At 57.3% G+C, this 17879-nt stretch overlaps 1 protein-coding gene across 1 annotated transcript; it reads left to right on the top strand.

Moving 5' to 3' along the window:
- Positions 1-15275: 15275 nt before the first annotated feature.
- LOC133898403 (tryptophan decarboxylase 1) lies at positions 15276-17166 on the top strand. The gene has a single exon (XM_062339083.1). The coding sequence runs from the start codon at positions 15432-15434 to the stop codon at positions 16962-16964; it is 1533 nt and encodes a 510-aa protein (XP_062195067.1). The 5' UTR covers positions 15276-15431; the 3' UTR covers positions 16965-17166.
- Positions 17167-17879: the final 713 nt, after the last annotated feature.

Here is a 17879-nt window from a genome sequence, read left to right as displayed (position 1 = left end):
AGATTGCTCCGGGTTGGTATCTTGACATTCCAAATTGTCAGAAGCAACGGGGATTGATCTTGACTTGTTGTGAACTAGACATTCACAATTGCCTTAGCAACCGAGTGGTTCAAACTCGATACCGTAATCTTTGGTGCATTGATCTAAAAATTGACTTACCTCGTTGCCTGAATCGCTACCAGAGAGTTTGTCACCAAAATCCACCCGATCAATCACCGGTTCATTGGAAAGAGAGGTAAAGTTGTCACAGAACTCCTCATCCGAAAACCAGTTTTCGGCGAAACTTTAGGCGATGTCGATGGTACATCTCGCGTGTAGATTCTTCAACGCCTTTTCTCATGATCCCCCTGGATGGCACCAATTGTCCATGATTGGTGAACCGCTAATCTAATAATTAGGGATGCTTTGAGTAGACGAATCATAATGGGAACACCCAGGAGTTTTTAGATAGGTTCGGAATTGTCGGAGGGTGAACTCCTTTAGCAGGGATCCGGAGGGACCCCCTTTGAGATTCGACCGAGGGATGATTCTGAATCTGTTTTGCGGGTGAAATAAATGGGTGTAAATGCGATGGTAGGTGGAATGGAATGATCGGATGCTGAATGCAGTAAATGCATTGGTGGGATTTTTAGACAGGTTGGGGCCGCACTGAGCGTAATACCCTACTCATGTGTGTATGCTATAAATACTCTGAGAATGTCTCTCAGAGATGTTGCTGGTTACAAGAACATTTGTCTATCCTAGAGCTTTGGGCTCCTTGTTCTTCGGTGATCTAAGCTTCTGTGCTTGTACTGGACCTCTGTCTTCTTCCTCGGCTTCCTTTCATCCAATCCTTTCTCTCCTCTTTCTCTAGGGAGCTCGCCCCGCCTAAAATACTCACCGGCGGTAGCGTGCCTAGAAAGGGAGGGCACGAGTTCCAAGGCACCATAAATGGAAAGCAACCATCATGGGCTGTTGAGCGAAGTGACGAGGGGGGGGTTGAAAATGCGCCCCCGTCTGGTCTGTTCGTTATGATGTCGTTCTGCAACGGGCACCGCGGAGAGGGCCCACCGGGCAGCCACTGAACGGCACGGCGTGCCCGTTCGATCTTGTACGCCTGACACAGTAGGGCGGCAGGCGGGGCGTTTTGGGCCTCACGATGTTATCCCGAGACGCGCTGGATGACGCGGGATGGGACCTGTGCATTAAATGTCCCCACGCCTTCTTGCCAGGCCATGGCAGGGACTGACACCGAGCGTGACAAGAGCAGTTGGAAGTGACAGGCCACGCGCCCTCTTAAATGCAGCATCGGGCCTTTCACTGGTTGACACCTCACCGTTGGACCTCTGTGGAGGCCACCGGTGAAGAACTTCTAAGGCTGTCGGGGAACTGAGTGCTCGGGGGTCACTGTTCACAGCCCCGAGCACTCTCTCGCGGATATGCCCTTTCTTGGTCCTCGGGGAACCGAGTGCTCGGGGGCCACTGTTCACGGCCCCGGGCACTCTCTCCCGGAATTGACTGTTCGGGTCCTCGGGGAACCGAGTGCTCGGGGGCCGCTGTTCACGGCCCCGAGCACTCTCTCCCGGAACTAACTTCCTTGGGTCCTCAGGGTACTCGGGTGCTCGGGGGCCACTGTTCGCAGCCCCGAGCACACCCTTCCTGGTACTCGGCTTTTCTGATCGTCGGAGGACTTGGCTGCTCGGGGACCATTGTTCACGGCCCCGAGCACTCTCTTCCCAGCACTTGGCCTTCTCAGATCATCGGGGAACTCGGGTACTCGAGGACCACTGTTCATGGCCCCAAGCACCCTCTCCCGGGACTTAGTCTTCTCGTACCTCGCAGAGATGATCCCCGCGGGAGGGCGCCACGTGGCAAACTACTGATCTGGCCACAGGACTTGGGGACCCCTGGTTCCTGTGTCACCGACAGCAGCCCCCGAGCGCATTGGCAGGCGATGGCCCAGAGACTGCAGATAGGGCCCTTGTCTTCATCGAGGCCGACCCCAGCACCGACGCCACGTGGCGTGTTTTAAGGCGCTCGTCTCTCTGGCCCAGGCTTCTGGTACGGCCCAGCGGGGAGCCGAACGGGAGCGCGTCCAGCCGACTCCCGAGGCACGTGATAACGAGGCAGGCGGCACGCGTGGCAACCGCGCAGATCGAGGGTAGTGCGCCTGACGACTACTGACAACCGTGCAGACCGAGGGAGATTCGCGTGGCGCTTGCGCTGGTCAAGGAAATTCGTTTCGCCGAACGCACCGCGGCAGGCGACGTTTGAAATCCCTTGGATATAAAAGGAAGAGGGGAGGGAACCGTTTCCCCTTTACGCCATCTTCACAATCAAGCCTTGTTGCCTTCTTCTTCTTCCTTGGGCTCCAGAGCTTACGCCCTCCCTTAGGCCAGCAGTGCACTCTCTTCCCCCCACCGTTCCAGCACTCTCCCCACCCCGAAACAATGCCGAGGGCAGGAAGCAGCCGCCGTGACAAGGGGCCCGACAGCATACTGCCGGAGTTGAGGATTGTCAACGAAGAGGGGGTGGACAAGGTCTACAAGTTGATGGTGCCAGAAGGCCAGCGGGAGGCCTCGGTGGTGAGGCCAGCGAGCTTCCCGCCCGTCACGGCCCGGTCGGAGCGTATCATCGTCTTCGTCTCCTTCGTGGCGGTCGGGCTGGTGCCGCCATTCTCGACATTTATCCTTCAAGTCTTGGACACATTCGGCATCCAACTGGCGCACCTCAGCCCGAACTCGGTGGTTATTTTGGCGATCTTCGCGCATTTCTGCGAGATGTTCGTCGGAGTGCCACCGTCGGTGGCGCTGTTCCGCCACTTCTTCATGCTGCGGCCGGTCGAGAAGAAGAGAGGCTCCTCCACCGCGGCTATCATCGGCTGCTGCAACTTCCGGCTGCGGGATGGCTTGGCGGAGCTATACATCCCCTAGGTGCTGCGGAGCAAGTGGGACGATTGGTGACGTGACTGGGTCTATGTCGACGCTAGCCCCCAAGACCGCCTCACGCTGTAGGAGGTGGTGGCGGAACCCCAGAGGTCGATCTGGGAGGCGACTCCGGTGGAGGACGAGCGGATGCGGCCAGTCCTGAACAGCATCAACTACCTACGCCAGGCAGGACTGACGTCGGTGATGGTGGTGGTGGATTATCTGCGCCGTCGCCTGGCGCCCTTGCGGGAGCGGGTCCACCTCAGCTGGATGTACATCGGCTCCAATGACATCACCAGGACCCAGATCGGCGAGGATGGGGACCTGGATGAGGGAGCGCTGGCGGGCCTGCTGCAGATGGTGACCGGCGTGGAAGACCTCACCCGGGCGGTGCTTCCATGCGAGCAGTTGGCGCTCTGCGCCGACCCGGGCCGGGTGACGCTGCAAGCGACGCTACCCGAGTTCGACGCCCAGGGTTTGGTCGACCGGCCAGGGCGTCGAAACCCCAGGACCATCCAGATCCTCGGGGCGCCAGAAGAACTGGCGGCGGGGATGCCGCGGGTGGCAGGCCGCCAGCGGGTAGTAGGGAGGCCGCTGGTGGCCGAACACAGACTGGCGGCAGGGGTGCCACTGGCGACAGGCCGCAGGCCGGCCGTGGGCTGCCGCAGGCAGCAGCCATCAGACCGGTGAAAGAGGCACCGCCGTGCCCTGAGCCAACCCTCATCAGACAAAGGAAAGCGCCCCCGGACGTTCGTGCCTCAACCCTCATCCTCGTCGTCGCCATCGCCTCCACGACAGCGACCGTCGGTGGGCGGCGCGAAGGAGGGAGGCCGCGGCGGCCAGTCGTTCGGTGCGGAATCCGCTATGGAGCCGAGGTCCAGGGCGCGGGAGCCCGAAGACCAAGACCGGTGCGGCGGCTCTACAGCGAGTGCCCAAGCCGACCAGCCGTCGGAGACGGGCTCCACGGCGGCCCCTCAGCAGCCCGAGGTACAGAGCCCTCCATCGAAGAGGAGGAGGGCAGACTCCAGGCCGAAGCCGCAGGGCCTAGAGTTCAAGATTCCAGAGTCCCGGTGGCAATACCGCGGACCAAAATCAGCGTGAGTTTTCCTCTTTTCCCAAGCGCGTTTTGCCCAGAGTAAGTTAGGGGGCTAACCTTTCTATGTTTTCATGTCACCCAAAGACGCCACCGGAGACCAAAGGTGACCGGAAGCGCCAAGGCCGGCCCCTGCCCCCAAGCCGAGCGCGCCGGCCGAGCTGGAGCCGCAGGCGCCGCCGTGCCCTGAGCCAAGGGCAGCGGCCGCGCCGGAGCAGCTGGCGCTGGCCGAGCCTGCCCTGAGCACTTCGAGGGCGGGGCAAATGGCTGCGGCGAGGGCGGCGCCGACATGGCAGCAATCGGGGACCCCGAGCGCCTCTGCAGAGAGGGCTCACAGGGGACCCAGCGCCTGGCTGTCGTCCAGCCAGGCCGCAGAACCCCTCCTGGACGTGCTAGGAAGCGCCCGGGAGGTGATCGAGCGGCTGGAGGCGGCCGTGACAGGGGAGCGGGCACAGCTCGAGGCGGACCGCGCCGCCCTCGTCGAGGAGAGGGGGCGTTTGGAGGAGGTCGACCGACTTTTGGAGGCCTGCATCACCTCGGCCCGTGCAAGTCATGAGAGGGGAAGCGCACGCGGTGGCAGAGGAGCGGGAGGCCCTAGAGGAGGTGCGCGAGGAGGCCGTCGCCGCGCAGGAGGAGGTCGTGGCCTCGCAAGAGGAGGCCACCCGGTTGAGGGAGATATCACGGTGGTGGGCCGTGGAGCTGCTTGCCAGGGAGAAGTTTGTACGTGCTTGGGAGGAAACCATCGTGCCACGTGAGAAGGCTGTGGAGACTTCCCGGGCATACTTAGCCCGCCGGAACGACGAACTCGAGCGGAGTCGCGCCGAAGTCCTCCGTCGGGAGGAGGAGGTGGTGGTCCACGAGACTGACGTTGATTCATTCTCCTCCGTCGTCTCCGGCGTCGGAGATCACGACGACGGCTCAGGACGCCCGGGAGGAGCAGCTTATCCTGTGCGAGGACGAGGCTGCCACGGCGTGGGTGGACCTAACTGCTCGGGAGGAGCAGGCCGCCAAGTGGGAGTCCGAGCTGGCCGCCCGTGAGCAGGCCCTTACTTCCCTCGCCGAGCAGATGAAGCGGGGCCAAGCGGAAGCCCCGGTGAGCCGCGGCATCCCGACCAGCGCGGCTGAGGGGATTAGCCTCGAGGAGCGACTGCAGATCGCCTGATGATGCGAGACATTCTTCGGCAAGCACGGAGGTCCGTGAGGGTGGCCGAGCTTGGCCGAGTCAATGTGGGCGAGAAGGGGATGTATCAAGAGAGCATCGACCACATCGCCCTCGGCTTCGAGGAGATCAGCCGGAGTTAGCCTCCCGGGAAGGGCGCGCTCTGGCCCAAGCGGTGGCCGAGCACTTCCTGGCCTGTTGCCGAAGCCGGGATCCCAACTTCTCGCTGCAGCCAGCCCGGTAGGGGGTGGTCGAGGCTGAGGAAGGGGTCACCCAAGAGGTTGTCCGGGGCGTTGCCGCCGAGGTGGCAGCTTGCTTCACGCGGGAGCTGCCGCCGGTACCGAGTAGTGGCAGCAGCAGCGAAGACTCCTCGCCGCCTTCAGAGCCCACCGACCTGGATTAAGCTTTTGTCTTTTGTTTTCTTTTGACTTGTTGTAAATATGGGAGTGATCCCTCCGAATGGCTCTTCTTTTTTGAATATAATGAAAGCTTTTCCTTGGGATCGCAACTCCAATGTTGTCTTGATGCTTGATGAAGTCTTTTCGCTTTTCACTTGATGTCCCGAGGAGTACTTAGCCGGACCGAGCCCGACCTCCCCCCCTCCCCCGAGAATGAAGTTGCCCCGACCACTCATCGTCCGAGTAGTGAGGCCAATTCGCGCGTTCAGCTCCCGAGCCCTCACGAGTCCGCAGCGGCTAAGTCAAGAGACAAAGGCACGAACTTCCTTGCTCGGGAGATATGTCGATCCAGCACGGAGCACGCCACGACCCGTGAACACTTTTCCACTTTGCGACCACTCAAACAAGCAGATCGGAACACGTGCGGGCGGAAATGCGACCAAGAGTCCCCACGGCTTGGTGGTGTCCGGGCTAGGACTGACGGGACCGAGCATTGACAGCCCACCCCCAGGGTCTAGGCTCCCGACCGCTCTTTGCTCAAGCGGTAGGATTACCCGAGAACCCTAGAGGCTCGGTAGTGCCCGGGTACTGCCAAGCGGGCCGAACACCATGACCACCATGAAGAACTTCGGTCAGACATCGCTGTTCGTGCGGTACACCTTTCTACTGTCCGTTCTATCGTTCCGAAAGAAGCGAGCACATGGGCAGGGTTTTGTGCACGAGGAGACCATCTCGCTGAACAGATTAGAATGCGAGGGTCCTGAGGATGACTCAGGAACAATAGATTGCTGAATAAGTAAGAATGTAAATTCGTATGAGTTTAGCCACCCACCGGACAGCTATCAGCCTTTCGACCGATCGATCCAGGAGGGGTATGCGCTCCGAGCTCGGGGTGTCCGGGAACTTGGTTCCTTTGGACGGAGCGCCCGAGCACTGGGAAGCATGAGAGGGAGCCAGGGGCCAGGCGGTCCCGACCACTCGTGCCCGAGCGGTAGGACTGCCCGAGGACCCCATAGGCTTGAGCAGCGCCCTGGGCACGGAGGCCCTCGCGGTCGGGCTGCTTTTGTTCTCGGCTGTTGATCTGTAAGCTTTGGGAAATAGGAACAAATTCTTTGTTTGGTGCATTCTGTTAGTGCGGTACTCATTATAGACTGCTCTCATTTTTGACCCTTGACCTCTTGAATACCCGGACCGGCGAAGTATACAGACAGAGGCATAACCCAAAGGTCCTATTGTTCGGTGGCGCCCGGGAAGGACTGACCAGACAGAGCACTGACAGCCCGCCCCTGGGGTCTAGGCTCCCAACCACTCTTTGCTCAAGCGGTAAGATTACCCGAGAACCCCAGAGGCTCGGTGATGCTCGGGGTACTGCCATGACACCGAACACTACAACCTAACACAACAGACTTAGGTCAGCGGCAACTGCCTCTGCGCATACCGATTGAGATTCTTTTATCAACGGGAAAAATGAGAGAGCATGTTTTTTCTCGCATAATCGAGCATCTCACCAGACAGATTAAACATATGGATTCCAGAGAGAAAAAAAATTGAAATAAGAACTGGACAATGATAGTATATATTGACAATTTTGTACAAGATTAGGTGACTTACATGGTTGGTGGTAGCCCCCGCCAACTTGGGCGGGGGGGACCCCCGGTCTGGTTGGCCCGAGCACAAATATGTCCAGCTAAGGATAGAACTTGTGCAGATGCTCGATGTTCCATGCGTTTGGGAGCGACTGCCCATCTTCTGCAGCCAGCCGGAACGAGCCTTGTTGCGGGACACCGATCACGGTAAACGGGCCTTCCCACATTGGGGACAGTTTATTCCTTCCTTCGCGCGATTGGACGCGTCAGAGAACTAGATCCCCAACCTCGAGAAACCGGGCCCGGATGTGACGCTGATGATAGAGCCGCAGGCCTTGCTGGTATTGGGCTACTCGGACGGCGGCACGCCGCCGGCGCTCTTCCAAGTAGTCGATGTCGTCGCGCCTTCGCTGTTCCTGTTCGCTTTCGGAATAGGCATGCACCCGAGGGGAGCCAAGAGTGAGCTCAGAGGGGAGGACCGCCTCAGTGCCGTACATGAGGAAGAATGGCGTGTCCCCGGTGGCGCGGCTTGGCGTGGTCCGATTGGCCCATAGCATAGCAGGTAGCTCATCGATCCACCCTTTCCCGTGCTTTGCGAGCACGTCATAGGTCCGGGTTTTGAGCCCCTTCAGTATCTCAACATTGGCACGCTTGATCTGCCCATTGCTCCGAGGATGAGCGACAGAGGCGAAGCAGAGCTTGATGCCGAGGTCTTCGCAGTAGTCCCCAAACAGGGCACTTGTGAACTGAGTGCCATTATCGGTGATGATCCTGTTCGGACACCGAAGCAACTTGTGATACCGTGGATGAACTGAAGCACCGTGTTTTTGGTAACCTTGATGACTGGAACCGCCTCTGGGCACTTGGTGAACTTGTCGATGGCGACGTAGAGGTACTCATAGCCCCCGATTGCTCGGGGGAATGGACCCAGGATGTCCAGCCCCCAGATCGCGAAGGGCCATGACAGGGGGATGGTGTGAAGAGCCTAAGCTGGCTAGTGAATCTGCTTTGTGTGGAATTGGCACGCCGTGCCGAACCAACTCGGAAGCATCCTGGAGAGCTGTAGGCCAGTAGAAACCTTGCCGGAAGGCCTTCCCGACCAGCGTGCGGAACGATGCATGGCCACCGCACTCGCCCTCGTGGATCTCAGTGAGAAGCTCACCGCCTTCTGCCCGGGTGATGTATTTCAGGAGGACACTGTCCGTGCCACGCCGGTAGAGACCCCCGTCTACTATGGCATAGCATTTGGACTGCCGTGCAATCCTCTCGGCAGAGGCATCCCTGGGAAGGAAATTTTCTTTCAAGTACCCTCGGATCTCGTCCATCCACGAGGCATCTTGAGAACCGCTGGCAAACACAGCGCACTCAACGGGCGGCGGCACCCTGACGGGGCTCCCCACTGAGGGCGCCGCCTGAGTCCCCTCAACTAGGCTCGAGGGTTCCCCTTCATCCTGGTCGGCAGGAAGGACGGAAGGCTGTGTGAGCCTTTCTTCAAAGGCTCCAGCAGGGACACGCGCACGAGAAGAGGCCAGGCGAGAAAGGTCATCAGCCAGAGCGTTGTCGCGGTGAGATATGTACCGCAGCTCCAGGCCATCGAAGTGCCTCTCCAGCCTCCTGACTTCCACCACGTACGCCACCATTTGAGGATCCGTGCACTGGTACTCTTTCGACACTTGGTTGACCACCAACTGGGAGTCTCCCTTGACCAGCAGGCGACGAATCCCGAGGCCCACCGCGGCCCAAAGGCCAGCGATGAGGCCCTCATATTCCGTCATGTTATTGGTTGCTCGGAACTGCAGCTGCACGACGTACCGGAGTTCTTCACCCGTTGGAGAGGTGAGAACCACTCCGGCCCCTGCGCCTTTCAGCGTGAGGGAACCGTCGAAGTGCATAACCCAGTACTCAGGCGTATTGTGCCCGGGATATGCCGGAAATATCTTCTTGGTCGATCTCGGGGATGGGCGTCCACTCTGCCACAAAGTCAGAGAGCGTCTGGCTTTTGATCGCTTGGCGACTGACAAAGTGTAGATCGAACTCCGCCAGCTCCACCGCCCACTTGACAATGCGCCCAGTGCCTTCTCGGTTCCGGAGGATGGGCCCCAGCGGATACGTGGTAACCACCGAGACCTTGTGCACCTGGAAGTAGTGGCGCAACTTTCGGGAAGCGACGAGCACGGCATAGAGCAGCTTCTGAGCTTGGGGATATCTTGTCTTGGTGTCTCGGAGGACTTCACTGACGAAGTACACCGATTGCTGTACACGGCGGGCCCGGACTGCGGCTTCACCCGAGGGCTTATCGCAGCCTCCGAGCTCAGCGGTGTGGTCGGGGCCGGCCGAGTGCTCGAGCTCGACTCCCTGGTCAGGAGGAGCCAAGTGCTCGGGCTCGACTCCCTGGTCGGGAGGAGCCAAGTGCTCGGGCTCGACTCCCTGCTCGGGAGGAGCCGGGTGCTCGGGCTCGACTCCCTGGTCAGGAGGAGCCACGAGAACTGGAGACTGCCCGGGGGCGGCTGGGAGCTGGGATCCAGCACCTTGCCCCGAGCACTCATCACGCTCCACCACCAGTACGATGCTCACGACCTGAGGAGTGGCCGAGACGTAGAGCAGTAGAGGCTCGCCCTCGTAGGGGGCCACCAGTACAGGCGGCGAGGTGAGATATTTCTTTAAGTCGCGAAAGGCCTGCTCGGCCTCCAGCGTCTAGTCAAAGTGACCGGTCTTCTTCAGGAGTTTGAAGAGGGGGAGTCCTCGCTCCCTTAGCTTAGAGATGAAGCGCCCGAGAGCCACCATACAGCCGGTGAGGCGCTGAACTTCCTTGAGTCGAGCCGGGGGTCGCATCTGCTCGATGGCCCAGATCTTTTCTAGGTTGGCCTCGATTCCTCGGCTAGAGACCAAGAAACTAAGGAGCTTGCCTGCAGGTACCCCGAAAACACACTTCTCGGGATTGAGCTTCAAGCGGGTGGTGCGGAGACTGTTGAAAGTCTCGGCCAGATCTTCCAGCAAGGTGGCGATGTCTCAGGATTTAACCACGAGATCATCGATGTAACCCTCAACGTTGCAGCCATCCTATGAATCAAGGGTAATGCACACAATGCGCTGGAAAGATGACACAGCGTTGCGCAAACCAAATAGCATTGATACATAACAACAAGTCCACACCGGAGTGGTGAAAGAAGTTTTTTCTTCATCCTCTACGACCATGTGAATTTGGTGATACCCAGAGTTTGCATCTAGAAAACATAAAAGATCGCACCCCGCGGTTGCATCTACAATCTGATCTATGCGGGGTAAAGGAAAATGATCTTTGGGGCAAGCCTTGTTTAAGTCGGTGCAGTCGACGCACATGCGGAGCTTGCCGTTGGCCTTCGGGACGATGACTGGGTTTGCCAGCCACTCGGGGTGGAGGACTTCTTAGATGAAGCCGGTGTCAAGGAGCTTACTTACTAGCTCCCGGATGAACTCCTGGCACTCGAGCGCCTGCCGCCGGACTTTTTGCCTCACCGGCCGTGCGTCCAGGCGCACAGCCAGGTGGTGCTCGATCACCTCCCTAGGGATCCCGGGCATATCGGACGGCTGCCATGCAAATACGTCAACGTTAGCCTGGAGGAAGGCGACGAGCGCGCTTTCCTATTTGCCGCCCAGGTCACCACCGATTCGGACGACCTGGGATGCGCCTTCGCCCACCACGACCTCCTTCGTAGGAATGGAGGCGTCGCCGGTGAGTCGGGGTTTGGATGAAGAGGGTCCCGGGGCCCCTGGGTAACCCTCGACCTCGGCCCGAGCTGAGACCAAGGCCGAGTATAGCTGCTCAACGCAGGAGACGACGCTGCCGGTCTCGGCGGGCACGGAGATTGGGCCTACAAGGCCTGGCACCTTGACCGTGAGGTATGCGTAGTGGGTGACCACCATGAACCGAGCGACCACCGGGCGCCCAAGGATGGCGTTCTAGGGGAGGGGGAGTTGCACGACATCGAAGATGACGTTCTCCATCCGGAAGTTGTCCCGGTTCCCGAATGTCACGGGCAGCTCGACCTGCCCGAGAGGCAGGGAGTGCCCGGGCGTCACTCCGTAGAAGGGGAGCGACAGCTTTAGGCACCTGGAAGGCACATGCAGCTTCTCGAATGCCTCCCGGGAAAGGAGGTTCAGGCCTGCACCCCCGTCGATCAACACTCTGCTGACCTTTACGTTGCATATGATGGGGGACACTACCAAGGGTAGTTGCCCCACGCTTGCAGTACTTGCGGGGTGGTTGGCCAGGTTGAACGTGATCGGGGAGTCGACCATTTCAGGGGCCTTGCGGCCTCGATGCTCGGGGTTGCCGAGCACACCTCGCGCCGCATGGTCTTGTCGCTGCGGTGGGAGGAGGGCATGGACGCGCCTCCGTCGATGAAAGCAATGGTGTGCTCAGGCTCCTGAAAGCCGAGCTCTTGGTTGTCGGGGGCGGCTCTGTCGTCGCCACCCCTGTGGGGCTCTTTGTGGTCCCTTTGCTGCCGCTCGATGAGACCTTTGACCGCGCGGCACTCCGTGAGATCATGCCACTCGGTCTGGTGGATCTGGCACCACTTCCCCGGCTCGGGCCTCGCAGGAGCGGGGGCCCTTGCGGGAGCAGGAGCCCTCGCGGGAGCCGGAGCCCTCGGAGGGGCCGGAGCCCTTGCGGGTGCGGGCTTTCTGTCGGCGGCCGCCCGGCCCGCTGGCCGGCGGTTAGGCTCCTGGGTTGGCCCTTGGGTAGGGCCCTGTGCCGGCACAACAGGGACAGCCTCGCGCCTTCTTCTCTTTTTCTTTTCCCGCCTGTCAGAGCAGGAAGGACCTGGTTGATCGGCGGCAGGCTGCTCAGGGCGTGGAACATGCCACGCCCGAGCCTCCGCCGCCTAGGAGCACTTGTTGGCCAACGCGAAGAGTTCCGCAGTGGTTTCGACTTCATGCGTGCCCAGCTTCTCAAGCATCCGCTCGTCGCGGACACCTTGCCGAAACGCGACAATGATGGTGTGGGGGGTTATCCGCAGGATGGTGTTGCGGACCTGGCTGAAGCGCTGTATGAAGCGCCGCAACGTTTCCCCCTCCTGCTGTTTGATGGCGTGGAGGTCGCACTCCAGGCTGGGGCGCGTGAACGTGCCCTGAAAGTTTACCACAAACTGGTGGCAGAGGTCATCCCAGGAGCCGATGGATCCTGGGGGTAAGTTCAGAAGCCAAGAATGGGCAGAGCCCCTCAAGGCTACATGAAAATAATTGGCCATCACCTTTTCACTGCCGCCAGCCGCTTGGACAGCGGTGGTGTAGATTTGGAGGAACTCGACGAGGTCGATGGACCCATCATATTTCTTCGACAGTTCTGCCCGGAACTTGGTGGGCCATTTGACCTGGCGAAGCTCACTGGTGAAGGCACGGCAGCTCGTGCCGTACCCTGCTGCGTGGGCAGCACCCTTGGGCGGTGAACGCTGGCAAGCCGGGGAGCCCCGACGGTCATGGGCCGGCATGGAGGAAGCCTGGTCCTCAGCTTCGGTCTCATACCGGGACTCCCGTTGGCGCTCAAGGGTAACACGCGCGTCTTTGACGGCCCTCCGCTTGTTGAGGTGCAAGCGGAGGTCCTGAGCTCCGGTAGTGGCTAGGGGGGCAGCACTCCGCTTGGAGGGCCCCTGGCCGGTTCGGCCGCCACCTGATGATGGACCAGCCTTGGTTGTGCCGCGGTGGGAGGTAGCCCCGGAGCTTTCGGCCAACACCTGACGGTGAGTTGTGCCCACCAAGGCGGCCACCTCCTGGAGCCAATGGCCTTCTGGGGTTTCCCCCGCCACCTGGACTGGCGGGTGCCTGAGGAGAGCTTGCGCCGCAAGCAGCGCGCTCCCAGGACTGGCATCGCCGAAGGTGAGCCTGCACCGCAACGACGCCCAGCGCTGTTCAGACGCGGACCTCACGGCAGGAGTTTCTGCTACTTGCTGAGGGTTAGGCGGTGCGCTTGCAACGGCAGCGGCGGCCCTGCTGGGCCCGGCGCCATGGTCCCCATAAGAGGGGAGCGCTGTGCGGGCGGACCGTGGCTACTGCTGAGGAGCAGCAGCGACTGGGGCCTCCTACGCGAGGGGCTCCATTTCCTCACTAGAGCTAGAGCCGGTGCGTCGAAGACGATGGCCACCTGCCATTTTTTCTGCAGGAAAACAAAACAAATTCAGGGATGCAACCCCCATACCTGGCGCGCCATTTGTCGGAGGGAGAACTCCTTTAGCAGGGATCCGGAGGGACCCCTTTGAGATTCGATCGGGGGGATGATTCTGAATCTGTTTTGCGGGTGAAATAAATATGAGGTTGTTATATGTACTCTGGAGTCATCATTATATTATTATTGAAGATAAATCTTCTTGGTTACATGATGACTTGAGTATCTACGGGTTATTTACTTTCTTTCAGGGATCTTTTTGACAGATATAAAGATATGTCCTGAGAATTATAAGAACTCTAAAGTATCCGAATATGATAACTATCAATTATTCATCATCATATTCTTTTAATATTTTGATGTATGTTCTTAATGTCTTCTTAATAAATATATATTACAAATATCAAAGATAAAAAACATTTTGCAAATTAGCCCGTGCGAATGCACGAGTTGATGACTAGCACATACTAATTAAATAGTCATATGTACAGTTGTACACATGGTGCATGATAGGTGCATGTACAGTTCTATATATCTATATTATCCAGCTTTGTAATCCAAACAGATGGAACAGATGGCTTGTATAAAGAATACACAGTTATGTTAAATTATTAGCTGCGGAATGTTACACACCGATCAGTCGTCGCTCTCATCGGTCCACGCGGCCGCTTGTGATTAGCCGCGCTCTCATTGGATCTCAACGCTTCATAGATATTGCTGATCAAAACCCTTCCGGCCTGACAGGGGAAATGTAGAGTAATTTTAATAGTTATATACAGCCAACTCTACTACCTGTTGGCCTTTACTATTACTTGTTTCTGACAAGTTGGAGATGCCTTTATTTAGCCAGCCTTGCTGAAACACTGTTGTCTAGTTACGACTTCGATGGCATCTTAGTTGTTATTGGTTTCTGTAACATATATATGCCCTTACAAGTAGCTTCAAAAGATTCTGGATTATAATTCGTCATCCCTGTCAGAGCAGCTCGACCGTGACCCTCGAAACCGGACCCTGGGCCCGATAAGATCTTGAACCTATCCCTCCACCGAATCCCTAACCCAACAAACCCGAAACGATGTTGCCAGAGAAGCTCCACCATTTCTGCGGATTATGAATCTTCAGGTATAATTCTAGTTATTATAAGGTGCAGTTCCATAGTAAGCATGTGGGAGTTACGACTAAAAAAATAATCAATTATGATAACACAAATAGTTGAATTACGATTACATAACAAAAACGTCAGTTACGATAGTAACTATACTGCTTTTTGATCGTAACTGTAGGTGTGTATAGAGGTGACCTAGTTACGATCACATAACAAAATATGTATAATTACAATTAGATAAAGTACCCAATTACAATTATAAATATTTATAGTAACTAACATATCTTGTAAGTAGTAACTATACTATTTTTTTTATCGTAACTATAGAGTAGTATAATAGCATAATAGTAAACTACAATATATTTAAACGACATCCAGTATATACATGCGCGTTGTTTTCACGTTGCGACGGGGCGAATTGTCCCAAGCCTTTGCTCCTTACCAACCACGTACGCTCTCTGTAGCGACTGCTCTGCTCCCCTGTGACTACGGCGTCGTAGCAGTCATTGGTCATCGCTTCCGCTTGTACTTGGCACAAAGCCTGAAAAACCAAAAATTCCTTTCGAAAATATTAATTTTTCCTCGTAGCGACGCGATGAACGGGACGCAGCCGACCGCTTGACTTCTGCCGCTCTGACAAGGCTCTCACCTACCCTCCTTGTCCGCCACCGCCGTCAGCTTCATAACGGGCGCATGCACCCGGGTCCAAATTGAACTCTCGTCACCCGCATGACTGCAAGCATGCTGACCGCTTGACTTGTGCCGTGCTGACAAGTTGCCGCTTCGTTACCTCGTAGCAAAGCACGCCTCTCACCTACCTCCTCGCTTCGTACGACCCGTGCAACGCCCACTTCGCCACGCCACTTCCCCTATATAGCCCACCCATTCCTAATTCCCAGCTTCTCATCACCAAGCTCCAGCAAGCAGTCAAGCAACAACCAGCTAGCTCTAAGCTGCAGCTTCGTCCTTGCTCTCTTCTAGAGCTTCGTCTCGACCACAAATTAAGCGCACCTCTGCACGTCTCAAACTAAGTCGTACGCCAGCCATGGGCAGCTTGGACACCAACCCCACCGCCTTCTCTGCCTTCGGCGATGAGGCCGGCTTCCAGCCCCTCAACCCCGAGGACGTCCGCTCCTACCTCCACAAGACCGTTGACTTCATCTCCGACTACTACAAGTCCGTCGAGTCCATGCCCGTGCTCCCCGACGTCAAGCCGGGCTACCTCCAGGATGAGCTCGGTGCCGCGCCACCCAGTTACTCGGCGCCATTCGAAGTCACCATGAAGGAGCTCAAGGCCTCTGTCGTCCCCGGCATGACGCACTGGGCTAGCCCCAACTTCTTCGCGTTCTTCCCATCGACGAACAGCGCTGCGGCTATCGCCGGTGACCTCATCGCCTCAGCGATGAACACCGTTGGGTTCACATGGCAGGCGGCGCCGGCGGCCACCGAGATGGAGGTGCTGGCGCTAGACTGGCTCGCTCAGCTCCTGCGTCTGCCCACGAGCTTCATGAACCGCACCAGCGCCGGACGTGGCACCGGTGGTGGTGTCATCCTCGGGACGACCAGCGAGGCCATGCTCGTCACGCTCGTCGCGGCCCGTGACGCTGCTCTGCGTCGGAGTGGGTCTGACGGCGTCTCCGGGCTCCCGCGCCTGGCTGTGTACGCCGCCGACCAAACTCACACCACGTTCTTCAAGGCATGCCGCCTCGCCGGTTTCGATCCAGCCAACATCCGGTCCATCCCCACCGGCCCAGAGACGGACTATGCTCTCGACCCGACCAAGTTGTTGCAGATCATGCAGGCAGACGTTGACGCCGGCCTCGTGCCAACCTACATATGTGCGACTGTCGGCACCACATCGTCCAACGCTGTTGATCCTGTTGGAGCCATTGCTGATGTTGCCGCCCTGTTTAATGCATGGGTTCACGTCGACGCTGCCTATGCCGGTAGCGCGTGCATCTGCCCTGAGTTCCGGCACCACCTGAACGGCGTGGAGCGCGTGGACTCCATCAGCATGAGCCCGCACAAGTGGCTGCTCACGTGCCTAGACTGCACATGCTTGTGGGTGCGCAACACGCATCGGCTCACCGACTCGCTGGAGACCAACCCGGAGTACCTCAAGAACGACGCCAGCGAGTCCGGCACCGTCACTGACCTCAAGGACATGCAGGTCGGCGTCGGCCGCCGCTTCCGCGGGCTCAAGCTCTGGATGGTCATGCGCACCTACGGCGCCGCCAAGCTCCAGGAGCACATCCGTAGCGACGTCGCCATGGCCAAGATGTTCGAGGAGTCCGTGCGAGCCGACGACCGGTTCGAGGTGGTGGTGCCGAGGAACTTCGCGCTCGTCTGCTTCAGGATCAAGCCCCGTGGCGCCATGACAGAGGGGGACGCCGACGAGGCCAACCGCGACCTCATGGAGCGCCTGAACAGGACCGGGAAGGCTTACCTGGCGCATACGGCGGTCGGCAATAGGTTCGTGCTACGGTTCGCGGTCGGTTCATCGTTGCAGGAAGAGAGGCATGTCCGAAGTGCGTGGGAGCTCATCAAGAAGACGACCACTGAGATCTTTAAGGAGTAGTATCAGCAAGTATATGCATACAACATATCTATAATGCATGATGACTTATTTGTATATTGAGATGTTTGATTCTTTGTTGTTTTGCCGAAGGGTGGAATAAAGTTGATATTTTTCTTGAATAATCGGGTGCCAATATGGTTAACCAAGAACAAAGTATGTAATTCATCAGGTACTGTTAAAAGGGAAACATAGCTAACATTTGGAACGTGCATATTTTTGCTCAATTCCTTCCAGGATTGATCTGTTTCCTACAAAATTTGTTTAAAATTCCTGCATTCCAAACAATATAGGAATGCATGTTTTCCAGCACGCAGTTGCTTTCACAGAATTGTTTTACTGATTGCAATATTGGACCGTTGGGTCACGGGCTTAAAGTTCTATATCTCACGTGCAATGTACTACTCCTACATGAATCTACACATATTACAACAATGACATATCGCATCCAAACACGAATAAATACACATTTTGTACAATAAGGAAAATACATTCACTACTACAGAACATGCAATAAATAGCGTCTTATCAATATCGGTTGTGTTAGACCAAAACTGAAAAGGTATCAGTGTCGATTCTTAATCTCCTGTGCGCAAATAATGATTAAACCGTTAAGAACAAGAACTGAAACCAATTATCAGTGTCGGTTCATAGTTGGAACCGGCATTGATACACATCAGTGCCGGTTTCAACCACTAACCAGCACTAATAGTTGCTTTCAGTGCCGGTTCTAAAACCAACCGTCAGTGAAGGCGACCGGACTCGATTCTTTTCACCGATCTAATTTTAGCTCAGGCTCAAGTCTGGCACTCCGGCTCCACTTGGCCTTATCTATTCCCCCACATCAGTCCCACCTTATGTCTTAACCTGCCTCCTCCCCACCGCCAGTCCAACCTGAGTGCTAGCCTCCTCCCCATT

This window comes from Phragmites australis, chromosome 18 (assembly GCF_958298935.1).
Source record: "Phragmites australis chromosome 18, lpPhrAust1.1, whole genome shotgun sequence".
In the NCBI taxonomy this organism is placed as follows: domain Eukaryota; kingdom Viridiplantae; phylum Streptophyta; class Magnoliopsida; order Poales; family Poaceae; genus Phragmites; species Phragmites australis.
This window is presented reverse-complemented; position numbering and strand designations above follow the sequence as displayed.

Bases quoted from the DNA above. Each gene is read 5' to 3' on its own strand.
- LOC133898403 (XM_062339083.1), top strand. From the start codon at position 15,432: ATGGGCAGCTTGGACACCAACCCCACCGCCTTCTCTGCCTTCGGCGAT.